Source organism: Rhinopithecus roxellana, chromosome 10 (genome assembly GCF_007565055.1).
Source record: "Rhinopithecus roxellana isolate Shanxi Qingling chromosome 10, ASM756505v1, whole genome shotgun sequence".
NCBI classification, from domain to species: Eukaryota; Metazoa; Chordata; class Mammalia; order Primates; family Cercopithecidae; genus Rhinopithecus; species Rhinopithecus roxellana.
This window is the reverse complement of record NC_044558.1, coordinates 92,545,212-92,571,402: the sequence shown is the minus strand read 5'-3', so window position 1 is coordinate 92,571,402 and position 26,191 is coordinate 92,545,212. Positions and strand designations below refer to the sequence as shown.

General features: G+C 47.9%; 1 protein-coding gene across 4 annotated transcripts in view; it reads left to right on the top strand.

Moving 5' to 3' along the window:
* TPCN1 (two pore segment channel 1) overlaps positions 1–26,191 on the top strand; it is a 73,519-nt gene that overhangs the window by 32,572 nt on the left and 14,756 nt on the right. For 3 of the 4 annotated variants that reach the window (XR_004059463.1, XM_010368766.1, XM_030938300.1), the window contains exons 3-15: positions 5,771–5,895; positions 11,602–11,778; positions 13,267–13,380; positions 14,158–14,288; positions 15,170–15,258; positions 18,068–18,102; positions 18,636–18,694; positions 18,973–19,072; positions 21,991–22,107; positions 22,312–22,436; positions 23,273–23,321; positions 23,858–23,921; positions 25,485–25,529. Coding sequence is in view for 3 of the 4 variants with exons in the window: in XM_010368766.1 (XP_010367068.1) it covers positions 5,771–5,895; positions 11,602–11,778; positions 13,267–13,380; positions 14,158–14,288; positions 15,170–15,258; positions 18,068–18,102; positions 18,636–18,694; positions 18,973–19,072; positions 21,991–22,107; positions 22,312–22,436; positions 23,273–23,321; positions 23,858–23,921; positions 25,485–25,529 (1,230 nt within the window). In the remaining variant the exon portion in view is untranslated. The remainder of the gene's footprint in view (positions 1–5,770; positions 5,896–11,601; positions 11,779–13,266; positions 13,381–14,157; positions 14,289–15,169; positions 15,259–18,067; positions 18,103–18,635; positions 18,695–18,972; positions 19,073–21,990; positions 22,108–22,311; positions 22,437–23,272; positions 23,322–23,857; positions 23,922–25,484; positions 25,530–26,191) is intronic. The other variant, XM_030938301.1, reaches the window with a different exon arrangement.

The window sequence follows — 26,191 nt, the reverse complement described above, 5'->3', positions numbered from 1 at the left end:
TCACTAGCAGCATGACCTGGGGAGGTTACTTAGCCTCTGTGCACCTTAGTTTCTTCAAGTCTGAGGTGGGAATAATATTACCTACTTGGCAAGGTTGTTGTAAGAACTAAGTGGGTTAATGGATAGATACAATGTATTTAGATAGGTATCAGTTATCTGTTGATAACAATATTACCTTCTTCCCAGGGTTGTTGTAAGAACTAAGAGGGTTAATAGATACAATGTATTTAGATAGGTGTCAGTTATCTGTTGCCCTTGTAACAAATCACTGCCCCAACAGAGTGCCTTAAGATGGCAACATTTATTTTGCTTGAGTTTGCAGTTTGAGCAGGGCTTGGTGGAGTTGCCTTTTTGCTGTTGTATGTAGCATCTGTTTGGACAGCTTAACTGGGGCTGGAGGATCTATTTTTGAGATGGCTCCTTGATGTGTCAGAGAAGTTGGTGCTACCCCTTGGCTGGGTGCTCAGCTGGGCTGTGAACTGGGGCCTTGAGTCTTGCCTCTCCCCCAGCTGCTTGGGCTTCCTTACAAAATGGTGGCTCGGTTCCACAAGTAAGTGCCCCAAGAGAATAAGGTGAAAGTATTTTTATAATCTCAGAAGTCATGAGGTTCCCTGTTCTCTGTTAGTCACAGCAGTCATGAAGGCGCACCTGATTTCAAGAGGAAGAGAGACAGCTTCTATCTGTGTGTGGAAAAGTGGCAAGGTTCCAGAAGAGCATGGAAGGTGAAAGATAATGTGGTGGCCATTTTTGGAAAATAAAATCTGCCATAGGATAGGTTTTGGCATACAGTAAACCTCAATAAATGTTTGCTACCAGTAGATTAAAATCATCATCTGCATTCCTCATCCCCAACTCCTCTTCCTTAGAGGGGGTGGTAGTACAGCATAGTGGTTAAGTGCATCTGCTCTGGAGGCAAGCTGCTAGGGGCCAAAGCCTGGTTCCGCCCTTACAGCTGTGTGATCTTGGACAGATTGCTTAACCTCTTGACAAATTTATTGAAAGATACAAACCACCAAAGCTTTCTCAGTAAGAATAGAAAACCTGAGTGGCCCTATATGTACTGAAGAAGGTTAATACGTAATAAAAACTTTCCTAGAAAGAAAACTTCAGGCCCAGATAGCTTTCCTGGTGAACGCTATACATTAGGGAAGAAATAATACGAATTTGACCCGAAGTCTTCCAGAAAATTGAAAAGGAGGAAATATTTTCTAGCGCATTTTATGAGACCAGCATTACCTTGATACCCAAAGACATCACAAGGAAAGAAACATCAGACCAACATTCTACGTGGATATAGATGCAAAAAATTTAAACAATTTTAGCAAATGCAATAATACATAAAAAGGATAATACATCATGACTAGAGGGACTTAGCTCAGGAATGCAGGGTTGGTTTAATGTTCAAAAACAAATCATTGTAATTCACTATATTAACCAAAGGAGAAAAAAAAACCATATACAGACTGACTATCCCTTATCCAAAATGCTTGGGGCCAGAAGTATTTCTGATTTTTGTTTTTTTCAGATTTTGGAATATTTGCATTATACTTATTGGTTGAGTATTTCTAACCTGAAAATATGAAATCCAGAATGCTCCAGTGAGCATTTTCTTTGAGTGTCATGTTGGTACTCAAAGAGTGTGGAATTTTGGAGCATTTGGATTTCAGATTTTCAGATTAGGGATACTCAAGCTGAAATCATCTCAAAGTAGACAAAGTGTTTGACAAAATCCAGCACCTATTCATGGTAAGATCTCACAACAAACTAGGCATAGAAATGAATTTCCTCAGCCTGATAAAGGGTATCTATGAGAAACTTCTAGCTTACATCATACTGAGTGGTGAAAAACTGAATGCTTTTCCCCTAAGATCAGGAATGAGACAAAGATATCCCTTCTTATCATTTTTATTCGGTATTGTAAGGAAGGTTCTAAACAGTGCCATAAGGCAAGAAAAACAAAAGGCATCTGGATTAGAAAGGAAGAAGTAAAACTGTCCTTATTCTCAGACAACTTGATCTTCTGTATAGAAAAGCCCATGACATTTACAAAAGAGGCTACTAGACCTTTTAAGTGAGCTTATCCAGGTTGCAGGATAGAAGGCCAATATATAAAAATTAGTTGTATTTCTGTATACTAACAATAAACAATTGGAAATTGAGATTAAAAGGCAACTTCATTTACAGCAGCATCGGAAATATGAAAGACTTCGTGATAAATCTAACAAAAGATGTGTCCGGTCCATATACTGAAAGCTACAAAACATTACTAAGAGAAATTAAAGAAGATCAAAATAAACTGAGAGATATACCATATTCATGAGTTTTTAAGATGTCTCATTGATAGATTTGACATAATTTCAATCAAATCCCAGCAGGCTTTTTTTACAATAGAAATTGACTGTTTGTTTGTTTGTTTGTTTGTTTGTTTGTTTGTTTTGAGACAGAGTCTCATTCTGTAGCCCAAGCTGGAGTGCAGTGGCGCAATCTTGGCTCACTGCAGCCTCCACCTCCTGGGCTCATGTGAGTCTCATGCCTCAGCCTCCTGAGTAGCTGGGACTACAGGTGCATGACACCATGCCCGGCTAATTTTTGTATTTTAGTAGAGACCAGTGGGGTTTCACTTTGTTGCCCAGGGTGGTCTCGAACTCCTGAGCTCAGGTGATCCATCTGCCTTGGCCTCCCAAATTGCTAGGATTACAGGCGTGAGCCACTGCGCCTGGCCTGTTATTATTGAGACAGGATCTTGCTCTGTCACCCAGGCTGGAATGCAGTAGCATGATCATAGCTCACTCTAGCCTTGACCTCTCAGGCTCAAGTAATCCTCCCACCTCAGCCTCCTGAGTAGCTGGGACTATAGGTGCAAGCTACCATGCCCAGCTGATTTTTATACTTTTTGTAGAGATGAGGTCTTAGTATGTTACCCAGACTGGTCTTCAACTCTTGACTTCAAGCGATCCATCCACCTCAGCCTCCCAAAGTGCTGGGATTATAGGCACATGCCACCATGCCTGACTAATTTTTTTACTTAAAAAAAATTTTTTTTTTGTAGAAATAGGGTCTCACTATATTCCCCAGGCTGGGTTTTTATCGATTGATTGATTGATTGGACTCCTAGATTAGGGACAAAGAAATTGACTAATTCTAAAGTTTATATGGAAGTTCAAAAGAACTGGGCTAGCCAAAACAACTTTGAAAAAAGATGAACGAAGTTGGAGGATTAACACTACCTGGGTTTTTTTTGTTTGTTTTTTGAGACGGAGTCTCGCTCTGTCCCCCAGGTGGGATTGCAGTGGCGCGATCTCCGTTCACTGCAAGCTCCGCCTCCTGGGTTCACGCCATTCTCCTGCCTCAGCCTCCCAAGTAGCTGGGACTACAGGTGCCCGCCACCACGCCTGGCTAATTTTTTTGTATTTTTAGCAGAGACGGGGTTTCACTATGTTAGCCAGGATGGTCTCGATCTCCTGACCTCGTGATCTGCCCGCCTTGGCCTCCCAAAGTGCTGGGATTACAGGCGTGAACCACTGCGCCCTGCCAACATTTACCTGATTTTAAGACCTATAAAGCCACAGTAATCAAGGCATTGAGGTATTGATGTGAAATCTTTGTTTTTATTTTTCTTTTTTAAAGACAATGTCTTTCTGTGTTGTCCAGGCTGGCTTGAACTACCAGGCTAAGGTGATCCTCCCACCTCAGCCTTCTTAGCAGCTGGGACTACAGGCTTACACCACTGTGCCTTGATGTGGAATCTTTTTTATTTTAATTTTTTTGTAGAGACAGGATCTCACTGTGTTGCCCAGGCTAGTCTTGAACTCTTGGGCTCAAGTGATCCTCCCCGCCTTGGCCTGATGTGAAATCTTTATGACCAGGGGTTAGGCAAAGATTTCTTAGATATGATATCAAAAGTATTAATCCATAAAAGAATAAATGGATAAGTTAGCCTTCATCAAAATTTGTAAAACTTCTGTTTCAGTGACCTTTGAAAGGCGCTGTTAGAAAAGAATGAGAAGAGAAACCACAAAGGGGAAAAGATTTGCAAATCATCATGTATCTGATAGACTTGTATCCAGAGTGTATACAAGAGCTCTCAATTTAATAATAATAATAAGCAAAGAAAAAGGTGAAAGATCTGGACACTTCAAAGAAGATACACAAATGGTAAATAAACATGTGGAAAGATGTGCAGCATTATTGTTAGGAAAATGGATGTGCCTGGTCCTGGTTGCTCATGACTGGCAATTCAGGATCAGAAGGACCTTTTGCAACCCAACAGGCCTTTGAGCCCTGTCAGTTTCCTGTACCTTGCATGGTTGTAAGCCTTACACATTTGCTTCCTGCCAACTGTGCAAATCACAGTATCAAAACATTAGATTTTTTTTTTTTTTTTTGTGAGATGGAGTCTTGCTCTGTCCCCCAGGCTAGAGTGGTGGCGCAATTTTGGCTCACTGCAACCTCTGCCCCCGCAGGTTCAAGCGATTCTCATGCCTCAGCCTCCTGAATAGCTGGGATTACAGGCACCTGCCACCACGCCTGGCTACTTTTTGTATTTTTAGTAGAGTCGGGGTTTCGTCATGTTGGCCATGCTGGTCTTGAACACCTGACCTCAAGTGATCTGTCCACCTTGGCCTCCCAAAGTGCTGGGATTACAGGTGTGGGCCACCGTGCTCAGCCCAAAACATTAGATTCTTTATCTTCCTTCAGGTGGATCATTTACAATGCGGATTTACAGATTTCTCTCAGATTCACTTCTTCCCAATGAATGCGTCATTTCCTGGTGCCATTGTTTGCTGTGTGTATCAGTAGCGTCTCAGGATTAGTGTGACAAACCCAACTCAGACTCAAATGGGATGCCTTTATCAGCTTGGATTTTGGAAATTAAGGGGTAGATTTCAGGCACAGCTGAATTCCAGAGGTGCAGCTGGTATTAGTGTTATCTCTTGGTTATTGTTTTGTTCTCTGCTGACTTTCTTCTCAGGCAAGTTTTCCCCATGCGGTGGCAGAGGCAGCCGCGAGCAACAACAGGGAAAGAGCCCCTCCTTCCTAATTGGCCCAGGAACAGTTTCAAGTTCAGCTGTCACTGGCTGGACTTGGGTCAGCAGCCATGCCTGAACCAATCCCTGGCCCCAGGGGAGACGAGGGGCTCATTGCCAGGCCCAGGTCACCTGCCCGGGAGCCAGGGGTGGAGTCGGCCAGAGCCAAACAGTGTGGACAGAGAGCAAGGAGGGGATGTTCTACCAAGACAGATGGCCCAGTGTTGCTGGGGGAGGAGGGCGTGGCTGTCAGCAGGGAAGAGCAACAGATGGCCCTGCACCAGGGGACAAATCCAGTTGTTTTTAATTTTTAACTAAGTAGGATGTTAATATGCTTCCAAAAGTCAAAGGATTCAAAAAGAGTCCATCTACACTGTTCCTTATAGCCCTTGTAGGACGACTGATTTCATTGACTTCTCATTTTTCCTTCCTGTGTTTCTTTTGGTAAAGATAAGTCGATGTATTTATGTTTTCCTTGTTTCCTCCCTTTTGTACACATTAGAGAGCATACTGTTTGTACTCTTTTGTACTTGCTTTTTTCACTTACCAAGAGAAAGGAAAACATTTGTAACCAGCTGTGCTAATTCTTGCCGTTGTCAGTACACAGCATGGAGGTTGATTTGAAGATGACGGGATGTCCATGTGAGCATATGAAGGGACTGCCAGGCTTTTCTTCTGCCGAACAGTGTCTTTTTGCTCTTAAGCCTGGGTGCCAAGTGAATCTCTCTCCTCTTCCAATGCAGATGGCGGCAGCTATGCCATCCACGACTCGCAGGCCCCCAGTCTCAGCTCTGAGGGCAGGAATTCCCCCTCCAGCCCCACACACAACTGGGAGATGAATTACCAAGAGGCAGCAATCTACCTCCAGGTGAGTATCTCCAGTCAGGCCCTGGCGGTTCTCTGCACGTTTTGGTGGGGTGGGGCAGCCAGGACTCTGTTAGGTGCCCAGAAATTCAGTTCCAGCGGCGGTTCATGCTGCTGTTGCTCGTATGTGAGCTTCAGGTTTGTAAGATGGGCTGGCTGACCTGACTGTGCTCATAGGGGAAAACTGCCGTGCACCAGCTTGTCTTCAGGCCCCTGTTTGGGGCTGTGCCAACCCCCACAATTTCCAGAGTCTGTCCACTCGGCCTTCCCTGCCACCCTCCCTCTTCTCAGGGCACACTGAGAGGCCACATTCTCAGGAGGGAACTCTTCTTTACATACTGAATGCTGTAGCTTTATTCCTGTTTAACTTGTTGCTGCTTTCCTGTTTGCTATTTTAGGATTTTTTTTTTTTAATATTTTTGTGTGAAAGGTGAAAGTAATACATGCTTATTACAATAAATTTAGATACAAAAAAGAATGAAGAAAGATTCACCTAAGGCAGTCACTGTCAACATTATTTCCTTCCAGGTTAAAAAAAATATATATGTTATAAGAATAATATATCTGTTTTCCAAAAAAGTCATACGGTATGTGCAATTTTATATTCTGGTTTTTTTTCCCCCCCTAGCATAAGCTTTTTTTTTTTTTCTTTTTTTCTTTTTTTGAAGACAGTCTCATTCCATCACCCAGGCTGGAGTTGGATTGTAGTGGCTTGATCTTGGCTCATTGCAACCTCTGCCTCCCGGGTTCAAGCGAGTCTCCTGCCTCAGCCTCTGGAGTAGCTGGGATCACAGGCACGTGCCACTATGCCGGGCTAATTTTTGTATTTTTAGTAGAGATAGCGTTTCGCCATGTTGGCCAGGCTGGTCTTGAACTCTTGACCTCAGGTGATCTGCCCACCTCAGCCTCCCAAATTGCTGGGGTTACAGGCATGAGCCACCACACCTGGCTATTTAAATAGCTTTAAATTATATCAGGTAAATTATCCTAATTTACTTAACCTGATAATCTTGAATATTTTCCCTTATTGTAAATTATAATCCAAGGACAATCTATACATAGCACCCCCACCCCCTTACATCTAGGATTATTTTACTAGAAAAGTAAAAGAAATGGAAAGTCTAAGAAATGGAATGACCGGGTAGAAGGAATCAACAATTTTTAGGGCCTTGATGTTTAGCATGGAATCCTCTCCACAGGAAGTATTGCCTCTTTACTGACGGCCCCACTGGCGGTGACATTTTAACCTTAATCTTGCCAGTCTTGTCACTATAAGATTTCAGTTTCTGGTTTGCATTAAGAGTTTGGATGAGGAAATAGACTTTTTCTTAAATGCATTCACATCATAATTTTCCCTAATCTTTCTTATCTGAATCAGCTCTCCACTGCAAGTATTTGTTTTGTCATTTAAAAAAGATTTAGTGAAATTCAAGCCTGGGCAACATGGCAGAATCCATCTCTGGAAAAAATACAAAAATTAGCCAGGCGTGGCATGTGTACCCTCTAGTCCCAGCTGCTTGCGAGACTGAGGTGAAGGTGTCGCCTGAGTCTGGGAAGTTGAGGCTTCAGTGAGCCATGTTTGTGTCACTGCACTTCAGCCTGGGTGACAAAATGAGACCCTGTCTAAAAAAAAGAAAAAAGATTTAATGAAATTTAGACATTTGTTTGATGGTTGTTCAATCATCTGTTTCTCATATGTTCATGCAGCATCATATACACCTAAAAGATTGTGTTTTGTTTCAAGTTAAGGCAACAGAATGTTTTAGGGAAATTGTCCCAAGCTCAGGCATACTTGTTAATGATCTAGCGAGGACATCTTTTGCACATCGCCTTCTCTGAGGCTGGATAAGAGGGTGGGATTGGTCAGAACACAGACTCAGAATGGCTGAAGCTCTAAGGATCCTGATCATTCCTCCTTTTCCTAAGCAGGTGAGGACATTGGTAATGAAAATATGAGACTTTAAGGGGCACCTGCTAATCTTTTTAACAAGCCTCTGAGGCTGCAGTGATCATCTCCCACTTTACAGATGTGGTGACTAAGACTCAGAGGGGCCAAATGGTGCCCAAGGCCACCTGGCTAGGGAGTTGCAGAGCTCCACATTTAAACTGTTTAGCCTCCAGATGATATTTTTTATTCTGTGTGCTGTTGCATCACTTATGAACTGACTGTGTGCATCTCCTTGAAAATGGGCCATGTATTTGTGGAAAAAAGCAGTTATGGAACAGCTGGTGTTGTATGATCATTTTAAATTGATGTCATACAGCAGCATATGCATGTGGGTATGTATGTGTACAGATATCTATACATATCTGGAAAGTTGTTTAAATATTAAAGATGATTATCTGTGGCTGATGGAATTTTTACTACCTTACAAATTTATATTGTTTAAATTATTTTACCAAAAATGCATTTTTTTAAAAAAATGTAAGAAAAACTTGGATTTCTTTGAACAGTCACAGTCATTCACATCTGTTCCTGGAGGATGAGATGGCCTGTTTTTGTTGAGACAGACTCTCACTCTGTTGCCCATGCTGGAGTACAGTGGCGCGATCTCAGCTCACTGCAACCTCCTTCCAGGTTCAAGCGATTCTCCTGCCTCAGCCACCAGGTAACTGGGACTACAGGTACCTGCCACCACGCCCGGCTAATTTTTGTATTTTTAGTAGAGACGGGGTTTCACCATGTTGGCCAGGCTGGTCTCAAACTCCTGACCTCAAGTGATCCACCCACTTAAGCCTCCCAAGGTGCTGGGATTACAGGTGTGGGCCTCTGTGCCCGGCTCAAGATGGCCTGGTTTTTCACACTTGCAGCCAGGCTACAGGTCCTGCAGTGAGCCAGGTTGCTGGTGTGCGTGGATAATTGGCCCTCGCTACTTTAAGGGTGTCTGGTGCCTGCAGTTTCCCCTCTTCCCACATTTTACCTGTTACCTGTTAACTCACTCATCCTCTGGAGCCACGTGCTCAGCAGTCCTGGTGCCTTTGAAACAGTACTCATTTCTATGTGGACTTGTACCCCAGGGAGCAGAGAGCAAAGGCCTAGAAGTCGCTACAACTGGCCTTCCTTATTTTTCCAAATCTAGTTTATGATCAGCAGCCAGGAAACAGGGCCGACGTTCTCTTGGGTTTTCTTCAGAATCCAGTGCCATGGGTGATATTTCCATCTGTTGGTGGAGACCTCATTCCCCCTATCTCTTCTGGGATGATTCCAAGTCCTGGAGTTAAAATCTGAGCCCCCATGTCAGTGGTTCTTCTAGCGAGACCTTCATTCCTGGCTATTTGTTGGAAGAAATTGCCCAAGAAATACATTTTTTTTTTTTTTAGTTATTGAAACCAGCAGCTTCCCAGGCCACTGTATGTGGCCCCCTGCCCACTGCCGTGGCCATGGAGGTGGTAGTGAAAACTACAGCCCTGCACAGAGCACAGAACCATGTTCAACTTACCCTCTGTTGACTGCCAAGGTGTTTACTCCCTTTGACATGCCTACCCCTGCCAGGTTTGCTGCTGGGTCTGCGGTTTGCCTCGATTTTTTGCTAATGAGGAGAGCAGTTTATCCAGCTTCAGGGAAGTGACTCACTCACAGTCACTCTGCAAACTGCAAGCAGGGCCTTTCCCAGAATAAGTTTGTGAGAATGGGCTGAGCATGGTGGCTCACACTTGTAGTCCTAGCACTTTGGGAGCCTGAGGTGGGCGGATCACTTGAGCTCAGGAGTTCAAGACCAGCCTGGGTCACATGGTGAAGCACCATCTCTACTAAAAATACAAAAATTAGCCAGGAGTAGTGGTGTGCACTTGTCGTTCCAGCTACCCAGGAGGCTGAGGCAAGAGAATTGCTTGAACCCAGGAGGCGGAGGTTGCAGTGAGCTGAGATTGTAACACTGCATTCCAGCCTGGGTGACACAGGAAGACTCTGTCTCAAAAAAAAGGAAAAAAAATGTTGTTACATAACATATAAATATATCAAAATATCACATTGTACCCCATATATAATTATTATTTGTCAATTGAAACAAAGTAGGGTATGGGGAATCCTGAATTAAGTAAATGTATAGTAGCAATACGCCACTGTGCAGCTCCTTTTTTTGGAGACAGGGACCCAGGCTGGAGTATAGAGTATAGTAGTGTTCAAGTGATTCCCCTGTCTCAGCCTCCCAAGTAGCTGGGACCACAGGCACATGCCACCATACCCGGCTAATTTTTGTATTTTTAGTAGAGATGAGGTTTCACCATGTTGGCCAGGCTGGTCTCGAACTCCTGACCTCAGGTGATCCATGCGCCTCAGCCTCCCAAAGTGCTGGGATTACAGGCATGAGCCACTGTGCCTGTTCTGGGTAACTCTTGAAGGGTGTTAAAGGGTCTGACTAGGCAGGGTTATTGGCTTCCTTTTTTCTGGTAATGTTCATGTAACTTATGATAATAGCAAATACCTGTAGTGAGCTGACTGTGTGGCAGACACCACTCTAAGTGCATTTCAAATGTCCTCACCTTTCTTCTTCACAACAGCCCCAGGAGGAAGCACTAATGTTAGTGCCCTTACCGTTGAAGAAGCTGAGCCTCAAGGGCGAAGGAACCTTCCCAACATTCCTCAGGGAAGGAGTAGAAAGCCAGGGTTCAGCTCATGTGGTTCCTCCCAGGCTCTTTACACTGAGCTCTTTTTATTTTATTTTATTTTTTTTTTTTTGAGACAGAGTCTTGCTCTGTCGCCCAGGCTGGAGTGCAGTGGCGCGATCTCGGCTCACTGCAAGCTCCGCCTCCCGGGTTCATGCCATTCTCCTGCCTCAGCCTCTCCAGTAGCTGGGACTACGGGTGCCCGCCACCATGCCCGGCTAATTTGTTTGTATTTTTAGTAGAGACGGGGTTTCACCGTGTTAGCCAGGATGATCTCAATCTCCTGACCACGTGATCCACCCGCCTCGGCCTCCCAAAGTGCTGGGATTACAGGCGTGAGCCACCGAACCTGGCCTCTGAGCTCTTTACACTCTGCTGGGCACTCCTAGAGGGAGAACTTGGCGTCTAAGGGGACTGGACATGCCTGTTTCTCTTTACCTCCTCCTAGGACCTTTCTTCTTTTTTTCTTTTTCTTTTTTTTTTTTTTTTTGAGACCAGATCTTGCTCTGTGGTCCAGGTTGGAGTACAGTGGCACGATCTTGGCTCACTGCAGGTTTGACCTCCCGGGCTCAAGTGATTCTCCCATCTCAGCCTCCTAAGTAGCTGGCACCAGGGGTCTCACCATGTTGCCCAGGCTGGTCTCAAACCCATGGGCTCAAGCAATCCTCCTGCCTCAGCCTCCCAAAGTGCTGCGATTACAGGCATGAGCCATGGCACCCAGTCCCTCCCCTCTTTTTTAAGAGATGGGGTCTTGCTGTGTTGACCAGGCTAGACTTGAACTCCTGGCTCAAGGGATCTTCCCGCCTTGGTCTCTGGAGTAGCTGGGATGTCACTACACCTGGCTGTCTCAGGACCCTTTTAGTCTTTGGTTCCTCCAAGTGGTTTTTAAGAAGCAGCAAGTCTCTTGAGCCCATCAGCAGGCAGGAGTGAGACTTGACCATCATGAGTTTCACGAAGATCATTTTGATTTTCCAGCATCTTCTGTCTCTGGCCTGAATCTCTCCTCGCCTGCCTGGGGCCTTCCTTTCCTCCCCTGTCCATGGTTCCTCTTTGGCACTGGACAGGTCTCCAGGCTCACATGCCCACACTGCTCTCATCTTTTCAGGAAGGCGAGAACAATGACAAGTTCTTCACCCACCCCAAGGATGCCAAGGCGCTGGCGGCCTACCTCTTTGCACACAATCACCTCTTCTACCTGATGGAGCTGGCCACGGCCCTGCTGCTGCTGCTGCTCTCCCTGTGCGAGGCCCCCGCCGTCCCCGCGCTCCGGCTTGGCATCTACGTGAGCGCACATGCTCCTCACATGGGGGGCTGGGAGCCATGGCTTTCAGGGCAAACGACAGAACCCCAAAAAGGAACATACTGGGAGGACAAACACTGCAAACAGACTTAAAACAGAGAGATACCAGGTGGTCATAGAAGCCTTGGGAGCAGAAATGCCTGGGTGTCCCTGCTGGAGTGAATGGCCTTCAGCCAGTCTCTCTGGGATTCTACCCACCAGTACATTCCAGGGAGAGGAAGTGTCCCAGGCCCTGCTCAGAACCAATGCCCACACCTTGGCTCCGGGTGGGGAGGGCACCCAGTGGACAGTCCCACTACTCTGTCTCCAGCCTCAAAGGAGAAGGCATTTGGGTGTGGTCACCATGGGAGGCGGGGATGTTTCCTGGACAGCTCCAGCCCCTCAGATGTCCCCACACCTAGGCCCAGCCATCATTCAGTGGGGGCCAGAGCAGGTGTGGAGCTGTGCTTGTTCCCTTCTCAAAGAGTGTGCGGGAGGCATGGAAGCAGGGAAGGAAGCCTGTGCCTGTTGAGTTAGGAAGCGCTCATCCAGCCTGGCCTCTGAGGCCCTCCATGACTCAGTTTCCCTTCCTGTTTCTCCTTCTTCGTGCCTGAAACTCACAGTTCCAGCCAGTCTGTGTTTTTTCCTCTGCGCACTTCCCCCACTCTGTCCCCTGTGCTGGAGTCTGTCTTCCCATCCCTTTACTCTGTCAGTTCCTGCCCACTGGAATGTCCACAGGCCCCGGACCTCCGCACCCCCGGGAGGAGGAGCTCTCCCATGTCTGTTTCCCGGAAGCACTTGACTTGCCTGCTGGGAAGGTTTTCCAGCTGGGGGTTTTCCATGTCTTGTCCTTTTGTCCAGAATGAGGATGACAGTTTTAGGAACTGCTCTCTGCTTGACAGTCCTTGTTTCTTTGACAATCGGATTTTATTTCTTAAGTTCCTAATTGATGCTTTCTTAGTGTCTTTCATAGATCTTTTGTAAATTACATGAAATCCCTCTTAGAACAAGGCTAGATATTAAATTTTATCTTATTTTGTTTTTCTTATTTTTTTTTTTCTTTTTGAGACTGAGTCTCCCTCTGTTGCCCAGGCTGGTGTGCAGTGGCACCATCTCGGCTCACTGCAACATCTGCCTCCTGGGCTCAAGCGATTCTCCTGCCTCAGCCTCCTGAGTAGCTGGGATTACAGGTGTGCGCCACCTCGCCCAGCTAATTTGTTTTTCTTACTTTTAAACTTCGGGCTCCTTCCTGATTTTTCATCATTTGGACCAGCATGTCAGTTTCCTGGATACCAAGTTTATGTTTAGTTGTTCTGGGGAAGGCTCCGTGACCAGAGCTTTGTCTTTAGGCTAGCAGGGCCAGGTTTTTGTAACTCTGATGTGTGTTGGGAGGATGTCCTGGGGCACTTCCAGGTCCTGGGAGGATTGGGCAATGAGGAGTGGCCGTGGGCTGGGCTGGCCATGACACATCCCCACACCCTCTGGTCTCAGGTCCACGCCACCCTGGAACTATTCGCCCTGATGGTGGTAGTGTTTGAACTCTGCATGAAGTTACGCTGGCTGGGCCTCCACACCTTCATCCGGCACAAGCGGACCATGGTCAAGGTGATGTGTCCGCCCATCTGTCCCTCCCCTTGCAGCCTTTTCTCCCATGTCACCTTCAAACCTGTCTCTTTGGTACAATTCAGAATCCACCATGGACCCAGTCCATGCTTAGAGGTGTCACCCTAGGGTCCTTGTCCTGACCACGCCCTCAGCCTTGCCGGTGCCCTAGATGTTGTGGTGATGCCAGCAGTAGCTAATGTGAGGGGTGTTTAGTACCTGCCAGGCACTGGTGCAGTCACCTTGGAGAGAGGTGTGCTGCTCTCCCTGTTTTATATTCATCTGGAGACATGGGGTTCACACCCCACTGCACCCGGGCTCACCTGTCCCTAGTGTTATGCGTTTTCTCTCTGTGCTGCAGAGAGTGGCGTGAGTAGGAGCACGTCAAGGTGGCACTTTGTAGTGTGTGGAGCATGTGTGCTACTCTAGGAGAGTGTAGCCAAGTAAGCAGAGCTGAAGAGGAGCTGCAGGCCCCAGGATCCCTGATGTGAGTAGGGATCGAGGGGGCCTGGCAGAGTGGCAGTTTTGCCTCCTCAGTGGATACCAGCAGTCATGCTTCCCTTCGGCTCATTCTCCTGGTGCCACACACCTGAGCCAGCAGCTGGAGTTTTTTTCTTCTGGGGCTGCCTGGTGTTGGCAGGAAGTGTGAGAGAGGGCTGGAGAGAAAAAAAGGCCTCCCGAGGCCAGAGTGGGCACTGCCTCTCCAGCCCCCTATTCTAGGTATGCAGGATGACGGCTGGGCTGCAGGGCCTGACAGTGCTCCATGCCTGCCACCCGCAGACCTCGGTGCTGGTGGTGCAGTTTGTCGAGGCCATCGTGGTGTTGGTACGGCAGATGTCCCATGTGCGGGTGACCCGAGCACTGCGCTGCATTTTCCTGGTGGACTGTCGGTATTGCGGTGGCGTCCGGCGGTAAGGCCCGGGTTGGAAGCTGGGCAGACAGTCACTATCCTGACATGGCCTGACCTCTGGGCTGGTGGGGCAAGAGCTTGTGAGTCAGTTAGTGATGAGGTCGACCCTGCATGCTGGTGGGAGTACACGCACACTCACTCTCCTTCTGCCATTCCACCCACGCACAGGAGAAGGTGATGTTCCTGCCGCAGTGTAGGTTTGCGGCCTCTGGGTCCAGGGCTTTTTCCCATCTTTTCTGCAGCCTTCCAGAGCTGCTTCCTCGCTCTATGCGTGTTATCTACCCAAATGCAGGCAGCTCAGCAGTGTCCATGTGACACAAGCAGACTCTTCCGCCATCTCCACTGAGGCTGTGGGACCAAACTCAAACCGGACCAAGCCTCGACTGAGATTTATTTTGGGAGACGCAATCTGGAAAATGTCTTGGCTGGTCTACTGTTGCTGAGAGTGGGCTTGTAATTCATTCTTTGTGCCCATCTGCGAAGCTAGAAACAGGACTTGTCCTTGAAACAGGCCCAGTGTCCCAGGGCTAAGTGGCCTTGAAATGCCTTCATGCCTTCCACATCCTGCTCATGGAAACTGACCTTTGCGCCCAAGGTGATGCCCTTGGCCTTCTGCTACTCCGTTCCCCGCTTGCATGGCACTTGCCTCCTTGGGCCGTCACCAGGTGGAGGCGGCTGTGTGCTACGCCTGCCCCAGTTCCCCGCCACCCACTGAGTGGGGGTCTCAAGACACTTTAGGAAAATGAAGCATGATGTCACACCAGGGTGTGGCAGGGTTTAGTATTTCGAGTCAGAAGCACTAGGCCCCCATCTCAACAAGGAGGAGTCCTAGACGGCCCGCCCCAGCTGGCACCTCCCCTGAGCTGCCCTATCTCTCCCCAGCAACCTGCGGCAGATCTTCCAGTCCCTACCACCCTTCATGGACATCCTCCTGCTGCTGCTGTTCTTCATGATCATCTTCGCCATCCTCGGTGAGTTCCTGCTTCTCAGGCCTAGGTGCACTCAAAAAGCACGTTCACAGTGGATGAAAAATTATTTTGGGCCTGGCGCAATGGCTCACGCTTATAATCCTAGCATTTTGGGAGGCCAAGGTGGGCGGATAATCTAGGTCAGGAGTTTGAGGCCAGCCTGGTCAACATGGTGAAATACAGTCTCTACTAAAAGTACAAAAATTAGCTAGGCGTGGGTGGCACACGCCTGTAATCCCAGCTACTTGGGAGGCTGAGGCAGGAGAATTGCTTGAACCCGGGATACCAAGGTTGCAGTGAGCTGAGATCGTACCACTGCTTTCCAGCCTGGGCAACAACAGAGTAAGTGAGACTTTGTCTCAAAAAAAAAAGAGAAGAAAAATTATTTTGACAGTGCCTTAGTCCTTTTGGACTGCTATAACAAAATGCCATAGACTGCATGGCTTATAAACAACAAAAGTTTATTTCTTCCCAACTGGGTGGCTTATAAACAACAGAAGTTTTTTTCTCCCTGTTCTGGAGGCTGTGAAATCTGGAAGTCCAAGATCAAGGGCCAGCCATGGGTGTCTGGTGAGGGCCTGTTCCTTGATCCATAGGTGGTGCCTTCTGGCTGTGTCCTCACGTGGTGGAAGGTGGGAGGCAGCTCTCTGGGACCTCTTTTTTTTTTTTTTGAGACAGAGTCTCACCCTGTCACCCAGGCTGGAGTACAGTGGTGTGATCTCGGCTCATTGCAACCTCCGTCTCCCAGGTTCAAGTGATTGTCCTGCCTCAGCCTCCTGAGTAACTGGGACTACAGGCACCCACCACCACACCCAGCTAATTTTCGTACTCTTAGCAGAGACGGGGTCTCACCATATTGGCCAGGCTGGTCTCCAACTCCTGACCTTGTGGTCCACCTGCCTTGGCCTCCCAAAGTGCTGGGATTCCAGGTGTGGGCCACTGCGCCCAGCCTCTGAGACCTCTTTTATGTGGGCACTTCGGGAGGACTTCACACTCATGACCTTTTCACCTCCCACAGCCCCCACCTCCTAACACCCTCAACTTGGAGATTAGATTTCAACATAGGGATTAGGGGCAGGGAACACAAACATTCAGACCAGAGCAGGTAGTTTCAGAAATTCAGAAAGATTTTAAAAATACGCCAGGCATGGTGTCTCATGCCGATTGTCCCACCATTTTGGGAGGCTGAGACAGGTAGATCGCTTGAGTCCAGGAGTTCGAGACCAGCGCGAGACCCCATGTCTACAAAAAAAAAAAAAAAAAAAAAATACAGGAATTAGCTGGGCATGGTAGTGTGTGACATGCTCCTGTGGTCCCTGCTACTCAGGAGGTGAGGCAGGAGGATCACCTGAGCGTGGGGAGACAGAGGTTGCAATGAGCTGTGACAGTGCCACTGCATTCCAGCCTGGGTGACAAAGCAAGACCCTGTCTCAAAGTAAATAAATAATAATAACATGAACACCCATGGACCTACCATCCAGCTTAGGAAATGAAGCCTTAGAATAAAATGGAAGGCACGTTTGTGACCTTTAGTGGTCGTGATTCCCACTTTCCCCAAGGGTACCCACTGTCCTAAGCTTATCATTGCCATGCACTTCTTTATATTTTGTTTCACATTTACATTTCCCCAAGTGACAAAGAAATGATAAAGCTTTGCATACTTAAAAAAGTCTCTAAGTGGTTATATAATATGGATGTCCACTTCTACACATTGCTCTTTCGCTCAGTACTGTGTTTTTGAAATTTATTCCTGTTGATACATGTAGATGCCGTATATTCATTTTCACTGGAGCAGAGCAAGTATGCCAAAGCTTGTTAATCTGCTCTCCTGTTGGACGTTTTTCTTATCACACATCCCACCGCAGTGAACACTCCTGTGTGTTTCCTGGTGCTCACGCTTGAGAGTTTCTCGAAGGCACTTGTCTGGGCCCTGAGAGATGGCAAGCTTCAGCTTCACTGGGTACAGCAGGGTCACAGGCTGCTCACTCAGGAGGGCTTGGTTTTTCACATGGGGCTGACTGTGATAGCCACACAGAGTCACAGGGCGTAGACGTTGGAAGCCCTGGTACTCAGCTGGGAAAGCCGAGGTCCTTTCACCAGGACTCCGCAGATGGCGAAGACAGTGGGACTCCAGAGCCCTGACTCTGAGGCTAGAGCCAGGCCCCACCCCTCCCGGCCCTCATGACTGCCTTGTCCTGAGTCATGGCTCTCACTTCCTCCCACCCGCCATCCCACTCTTGGTAGAATTTTGTTTGTGCTTCTCCAGGGGTAGGGCTGATTTCCCCTGAGGGCAGAGTTCCTCCCTTTTCCCACTCAGGATTTCAGGGACTCCGGGAGTGGTCCATTCCTGAAGGGAGGAAGTGAATGGCATTCCCACCCTGGGACCCTGGCTGCAGGGGAGCAGCGGATCCCTTTGGAATTTTACTCGGCTGTCATGTTCTCAGAACCTAAGATTGCAAAACAGCAGCCTGGATTCCAGATCCAGCCTACAGATGGGTTTTGTTTGGTCTGAAAACTTGGAGCCAGCATTTTAAAATTAGATTTTACACAAAAATACAGACTTCCCCCTTTTGAAAGAACAGAGCCGATAGTGCCCAGCACATTGCTATAGAGCGGCAAGTGTCTGGTGCCTGCAGCCCTGCTCCCTTCCAACAGAGCATGTGTTCTCGGGGTGCTGTGGTCCCCAGCAGTCCCTGCTGCTCTTCCTGACCTGCTGCATTCATTTGCCTGTATTTGTCCGGTCCTTTTGACACCAGGTTTTGGGACCTTTGCTCTAATCCTTTTGTTTATCTGTGTTTCCACCCGCTTCTAGGTTTCTACTTGTTCTCCCCTAACCCTTCAGACCCCGTAAGTAATTGGCACATTTGTCTGTCTCTTCTTTTATGGAGGGTTTTTCCCTCAGACAGGGTCACGCTGGTGACCTGTGGGGAAGGGGGGCCCTGCCTGGTTTCTCATCATAGCTTGTGTGTGCACCACACGTGGGAGTTCCCGTCACTCAGACTTGACCACTTCCTTCCTTGAGAGCTGGGGATCCCCTTTTCTGTCCTTGAAAGGGGTGCCGCCAGGATCAGGTTTGGACCATTGGAATATTTTGGCAGAGGAGTAGTGGGGGAGAGCCAGGCAAATGGCCCAGACATGTGACTCCCTAGAAAAAAGTCCCCCCAAGTCAATAGTCTGCTTCTGCCAGAAACATCGGGTGCAGGAAAGGGGAGGCCTCTGGACTGCGTGTTTGCTCTTTCCTCTGCCTCCCTCAGGGATTCCTTGAGAGATGCAAGAGCGGGCATGGCAGGGTGCGCCAGGTGGCCCATCACAGCCTGTTCCTGGCGGCCATGTGCTCTTGGCTGGTCCCGACCTCTCCTCTGCCCCCTCTTCCCTTGCAGTACTTCAGCAGCCTGGAGAACAGCATTGTCAGTCTGTTTGTCCTTCTAACCACAGCCAAGTAAGTGCAGGCTCTGCGTTGCCTTTGGTCCTCTGCTGCCGCGCTGGGGTCTCCTCCTCTTTTCTGCAAAGTATATTCCACATCCCAGCACAGGCAGGTGCTGTGGTGCCGTTGGGAGACAGGGTTGGCCCACTGAGCATGAAGCCCAGGGGTGAGAGTAGGGGAACCGGGGTTGGAGGCTGGGAAGGCGAACAAGGAGCTGTCCTCTGCAAGGCATGTGCTCTGAGAGGATGGAGACAGGCAGATACAGCACGCCGGGTCACCCTCTGCAAATACAGTTTCCCAGATGTGATGATGCCCTCCTACTCCCGGAACCCCTGGTCCTGTGTCTTCTTCATTGTGTACCTCTCCATTGAGCTGTACTTCATCATGAACCTGGTGAGTGACTGCGCCTCAGGCTATATGCTGAAGCAGCCTGCCCCTACCCACACAGCGCTGGGCACCGTGGGAGTGGAGAAGTAGGGACTGCTTTCCACCTCTCAGGGCAGAATGCTGGGGCAGGAAGTCCCAGAATCATAGTCAGGTGCAGTGTTGCAGGGAATGACCTGTCAGGACTTCAGGAGTTCAGCCAGTTGCTGGGGGTGGCGTCCTCACCAGGGCAGTGCTGCTGCTGCTGATAGTGCTGGATGTTAAACCCAGGCAACCCTGGGACCTTTGCATTCTTACATCAGAGATAGTTGACCCTCAGTGTCCACAGGGATTGTTTGCAGGACCCCTTTTGGTATGAAGATCCACAGATGTTCAAGTCCCTTGTCTAAAATGGCAGAGTATTTGCAGATAACCTGTGCACATTCATCCTCTCGTATATTTTAAATTATCCTGCATTATCTATAACACCTAATACAATGTAAAAGCTATGTAAATAGTTGTTATACTGGGCCGGGCAGGGTGGCTCACACCTTTAATCCCAGCATTTTGGGAGGCCAAGGTGGGTGGATCATTTGAAGTCAGGAGTTCGAGACCAGCCTGGCCAACATGGTGAAACCCCGTCTCTACTTGCGAAAATTAGCTGGGTGTGGTGGTTGGTGCCTGTAATCCCATCTACTCAGGAGGCTGAGGCAGAAGAATTGCTTGAACCCAGGAGGTGGAAGTTACTGTGAGCCAAGATCATGCCATTGCACTCCAGCCTGGGTGACAGAGCGAGACTCCGTATTAAAAAAAAAAAAAATTGTTTTATTTTATTGTTTAGGGGATAATGACAAGAAAAAGAAGGCTGTACAGGTACAGTACAGATGCAACCATCATTTTGTTTTTGGAATATTTTTGATTTGCAGTTGTTTGAATCCATGGATGCAGAACCCACAGATACGGAAGGCCAACTATATTATAATAACCGTAAAAGCTGGCATTTAGTAAGCCTTAGCCACCTGGCACCATGCAAAGTGCTTTACATATAAGGATGAAATAATTTAATAAATAAACACAACCCTGGAGGTAGTGAGTATGGTTCTCAAAGTGCAGATGAAGAGACTGAGGGTCAGAGTGACAGTGTGGTTTGCTGATGGCTGCATAGCTTGGAGTGGCCAGGCCAGGCCCATTCCAGAGCCCTGTTCCTAACCACTCTGTTCAGTTGCATTCACATGCCAGAAATGTCTTGTGTATTTCTACCTCATTTATCAGAAACCATCAGAAAATCCAGTATAGAACACGTTCTGTGAAGCCCCTGTGCTCAAAGAACTTTGAGGGTGTTTGTGGAGGCGCAGACAGCCTCCAGGAATGTCCCAGCCATCATAGATCACATCCGACACCAGGCTGTTAGGCCGGTGCTCAGACGACACATCCATGGCAGGACTAATGGGAAGAGGCTTCCAATCGAGTGTTGTGTTTATTTTTATGCTTCTGCAGAGCATTCTCACACTAGTCACCACAGTCAGGCCCAGTATAGAAATGAAAATCATCTTCTCCAGGTAGACATGTGAAATCTAAAAAATTTTAAGTCCTTTTTCTTTTTTTGAGATGGAGTCTCGCTCTGTAACCCAGGCTGGAGTACAGTGGCGCAGTCTCGGCTCACTGCAACCTCCACCTCCCAGGTTCAAGTGATTCTCCTGCCTTAGCCTCCTGAGTAGCTGGGATTATAGGCATACGCACATGCCATTAGACCCGACTAATTTTTGTATTTTTAGGAGAGACAGGGTTTTGCCATGTTGATCAGGCTGGTCTCGAACTCCTGACCTCAGGTAATCTGCCCGACTCAACCTCCCAAAGTGCTGGGATTACAGGTGTGAGCCACAGCACCTGGCCAAAATTTAAGTCTTAAAAAGGAGAAAATATATTCTTGTGTTAATTCCTCAAAACCAAGAAGAAATATGTTGAGTACTTCTTTGTATTTGATTTAATTTGTAATATATTTAGAGCTATGAGAATTTAGGGCAACAGTCAACAAAGTACGGCCTGCTGGCCAAATTTGGCCCACAGCCTGTGTTTGTAAATACACAGGGACACAGTCATGCCCATTTGTTTATGTATAGTCTGTGGCTGATCATATGATATGACCACAGGTTAGTAGTTGCAGCAGAGAACATTTGGCCTCCAGAGCCTAAAACAGCTGCTGTCGAACCCGTTACAGAAAAAGCGTGCTGACCTTTGATCCACAGGGAAAAAATGGGGGACCAGTTTGAGGGAAAGGACCAGAGAGTTTCCCTTAAAACATTTTTAAAGACAGAGAAAGTGTTTCTAAAAAGGATTCTTTCAAGTTCTTCCCCCACCTTCCATCCCCCTCTGATAAGCTAACTTTGGTATTAGCCAACTCTAGAACGTTATTTCCTTGCATGCAGAGCCTCTCACTCCCCCTTTTCCTGGGCCACATGTGAAGCAATGACTCACAAGGAGAAGTACAAAGGGGGCAGGAGGAGGAAGGTTACTTCTGGCTCGGAGGTCAGGAGGGCAGTGGGCAGGCAGCCTCCTCCTGCTACTGGCCAGAGTCAGACTGGGCTCAGAACCCAGATGCACCCCTCTTGCTACTCTATCCTCCCCTGGCTTGCCCCTGCCCAGCCTGGGACAAGCTGGAACTGGGGAAGGGAGTGTGGGAAAGTGGAGGGGAACCTGGGAAAGATTGAGTAACAGTGCCTTCATGTATCTGAAGAGGGAAATTTATGAGAGGAACAAAGGGCTTTCCTCTGTTGAGACTTGGGAGACCGACTTCCTACCCCATGAAGTGCAGGCGAAAGGGTCTCCCCAGAGCCTCTCTGGGTTGGCTGGATGAGAGCCCTGCCTAGATGATGAACCCATCCCCCCCTGCGCCCCCTGCCCCAGCCACTCACCACCCTGAACCAGGGCTCTGTGCTTCTCTCCCACAGCTTCTGGCTGTGGTGTTCGACACCTTCAATGACATTGAGAAACGCAAGTTCAAGTCGTTGCTACTGCACAAGCGAACTGCCATCCAGCATGCCTACCGCCTGCTCGTCAGCCAGAGGGTAGGAGCCATGGCCCAGGGAGGGGCTTGGTCCCTGTCCTCCCTCCCTTGCCCAGAGCAGCCCCTAAGCATGGCCAGGCCAGCGACTTTAGAAACCAGGAGCCCTGCCCTTGGAAGAATGAACAGAGCTGGAGTGGATCTGGAGTGGGTGCCCCAAGGGAAAGGGAGTAGTCTGGGTTCCACACTGTTCCTCCCTCTCCCCCAGAGGCCCGCCGGCATCTCCTACAGGCATTTTGAAGGCCTCATGCGCTTCTACAAGCCCCGGATGAGTGCCAGGGAGCGCTATCTTACCTTCAAGGCCCTGAATCAGAACAACACACCTCTGCTCAGGTAAGAGCAGGTGCCTGGTAGGGGCAGCGTGGCCAGACAAGGCGTTCATGTCTAGAGTGAACCAGGGCATGTGAAGGCCCTGGAGGTGGGCAGGCCTATAGGCTTGTCAGGGGACTTCAGTTTCCTCCACAGAGATGTGTATCCATGTAGACTTACAGCCTGGATTCACCAGGATTCCTTTTGCAAGTGACAAAAGTCCAACACAAATCCAATTCAAAGTGACTTGAGAAAAAAGGAGCTCATGGATTGGACTAGCCCAGCTGCTGGCCCTCGAACCCCCAGTGGGGTGGGATAGTCCCATGTGAGCCAGGTGGACAGAGAGGGGTGAATATACTTCCCCCATCCCCTGCACACACCTGGCTCGGCCTCAGAGAACTGACCCTAGATCTCCAGGGGCAGGATTGGTCTTCTAGGCTGTTGATGACCAAGCCCTGTCCATAGCAGCCTGCTGTGGAGCTGAGCACAAGCCCTGTTTGAGCTGAACTTGCAGTCCCAAGTATTACATTAAGGCCCCTGCTAAAAGGCGAAGTTTCCGTCCTCCTAAGAATCCTAGTACTCCAGCAGCTGCCTCTCCAGGGCACTGACACTGTCCGTCGTTAGTGCAGTTGGTGGAGACTAAGTGGATTACGTATTCGTAGTACCTCAAGGTCAGAGGAGATCCAAACAATCGCAGGTAAAGGATCCCCCAGCACTGCTGTGCTGGGACTCACACAGTGTCCCCTCCCTTCCTCCTACCCTCACCCTGTAAAGGTGTCCATAGGCAGGCAAGTAAGAGAAGCAAAGCTCAGTGGAACTATGTTCTGATATTTTGTCCCTTTTTACTTTGCTTTTGGCAGCCTAAAGGACTTTTACGATATCTATGAAGTTGCGGCTTTGAAGTGGAAGGTGAGTTCTCCTCTGAGACCATAGAAGGAGTAGACAGACAGGTCCCCAAGTGGGGCAGTGAGAAGCAGGGGCATCCCAAGATCCAGCTGTCTCCCTGCTACAGCAGCTCAGCCCCCAGCTTGGCATGGTACACTTCAGCGATCACAGGTGGCCCCCAGCTCCCAAATCTGCCCTTACAATTGTGACATAGTGTCATCGTTAGCAGCACCCAATCTCACTTAGACCCCATTAGTCGCTGTGTGACATCAGGCAGGTTGCTGAGCCTTTCTGAGGCTTGTCTTGCCTGGGAAGTGGCATAATGATAATCCCTACTGACAAAGCTAATTTCAGGACTATACCAAAATAATGCCTCTGCATGGCACATTGTAAATGCTCGGTACACACTGGCTGGCTGTGTTCTCATATAGATGCCTGAAGGTTAACATTGTTCCCCAGTTTAGCAGGGTGAACAGGAAAGGAAGCCAGCATCCTGGCTCCAGGGCACGGCTCTGGTCCCTGGCCCTGACAGCCTCCCTCTTGGTCCTGTTGTCTACCAGGCCAAGAAAAACAGAGAGCACTGGTTTGATGAGCTTCCCAGGACGGCGCTCCTCATCTTCAAAGGTAAGTGGTCTTGAATATGGCAGGTGTTGGCAGCTGGGGGCTGATGGAAGTTATCAGAGACCACAGAGGAGCATCTGAGGAGAGGTTCAGACAGGTGTGTGTCTGTGTTTGTCTGAATGTGTGTGTGAAGAAACAGCGTGATTACCCCAGCAGGGAGGTAAGCGTGGTAGGAAGCAGATTAGGAGAGAAATGGGTAACTTAACCCAACCAAGACATTTGGGGAATTTTTCTTTTTTCATACAAAAGCAAAGATATTCACTGAAGAAACTTGAAAGTGAGATAATTAGAAGTAAATGGAAATTTACCACCCAGATAACCACTGTTAATTCTCTTATGTGTTTCCCTCCGTGCCGTTTTTCTATGCATTTTTAAAACAATAGGGTGACATTATATATTCTATTCTGTTATCTACCTTTTAGTCCAATTATATATATATATATATATATATATATATATATATTTTTTTTTTTTTTTTTTTTTTTTTTTTTTTTTTTTTTTTTTTTTTTTTTAGATGGAGTCTCGCTCTGTCACCCAGGCTGGAGTGCAGTGGTGCGATCTCAGCTTACTGCAACCTCTGCCTCCTGGGTTCAAGTGATTCTCCTGCCTCAGCCTCCTGAGTAGCTGGGACTACAGGCACTTGCCACCCTGCCTGGGTAATTTTGTGTGTGTGTGTTTTTAGTAGAGATGGGGTTTCACCATGCTGCCCAGGCTGGTCTCGAACTCCTGACCTCATGATCCGCCTGCCTTGGCCTCCCAAAGTGCTGGAATTACAGGCATGAGCCACCACGCCCAGCCCCAGTAATATATTTTTACCCTCCTCTTATGACAGAATATATACTTACTTTGCATGACCCCTTGAATAATGCTTGTGTAGTGTAAAGTTTGAAAATTTGAAATAGTATAAATCATATTATTTACCTGACAATTGCCCCTTAATTTCATGCCAGTTTCAGCAGTGGTCAGCAGAGCTTTGTCCTGCTCTATCTCAATTCCAGGTTGCTCAGCCTCTCCCCAGAGCAGTTGCAGTCAGTGCAGTCTTGTCTGGCGGTCAGAACAGAAATGTGGGTACCACTCTTTGATCAGGACCCTCCTTTCTTAACCTCTGGGCTAAAGACCATGCTTACCTGCATGCACAAAGAATGTGGTAGGTGGTTGCACCTGCCCAGAAGGAAATAATAATAATAAAGGATCCGGGGCCGGGCGCGGTGGATCACGCCTGTAACCCCAGCACTTTGGGAGGTCGAGGCCAGCAGATCACGAGGTTAGGAGATCGAGACCATCCTGGCTAACACGGTGAAACCCCGTCTCTACTAAAAATGCAAAAAAGTAGCCAGGCGTGGCGGTGGGTGCCTGTAGTCCCAGCTACTCGGGAGGCTGAGGCAGGAGAATGGCATGAACCCGGGAGGTGGAGCTTGCAGTGAGCCGAGATTGCACCACTGCGCTCTAGCCTGGGCGACAGAGCGAGACTCTGTCTCAAAAAAATAAATAAATAAAAAAATAAAGGATACGGTAGGGGAAATAAGTGCGTAAATTTACATTTTAACAGGTCTTTTCTTCAAATAGGCATTAATATCCTTGTGAAGTCCAAGGCCTTCCAGTATTTCATGTGTAAGTATGAAGTATCTCCACTCTAGGCCACTTTCCCCCTGAGTCCTTTGCTGTTCTAGAAGCAAGGCAAGAGATTGGTCCTAGAGTCCTGTGTTTGACTTTTTACTGTGGGGAATTCTCAGCATGTATAAAAGTGGAGAAAACATTACCACGCTCATCCCCGTGCCCGTCACCCATCTGTATCCTCACTCCTGTTCATCATCCCCTCTAGACCTAGATTTTTTTGGAAGCAAATTCCAGAACCGCAGAGTTGATTGGTGAATATGTCTCTTGAGTTTGTTTTAATCTCTAGGCTCCTCTTCCTCCCCTCATGCAGTATTTAGGTGAGGAAGCAGGATTTGGGTTTTGTGTGTTCCTCTGTTGCCCTTTCCTGGAATTTGGTAGTTCTATCTAGAGCTATGCTGTGCAGTGTGGAAGCCATTGGCCACATGCGGTGATTTACATTTAAGCTAATTAAAATGAAAAAATCAGCTTAGCAGTCACATTTCAAGTGCTTAATAGCCACAAGTGGCTAATGACTACCAATTGGATGGTGCAGGTAAGAAAATTTTCATTGTCCCAGAAAATTCCCTTGGACAGTACTAACCTAGAGGCTTGATCCAATTTGGTCTTTCCAAGGAGCTCTGGTTCGTTTTAGTAGGAGATGGTGTTAGAGACACAAT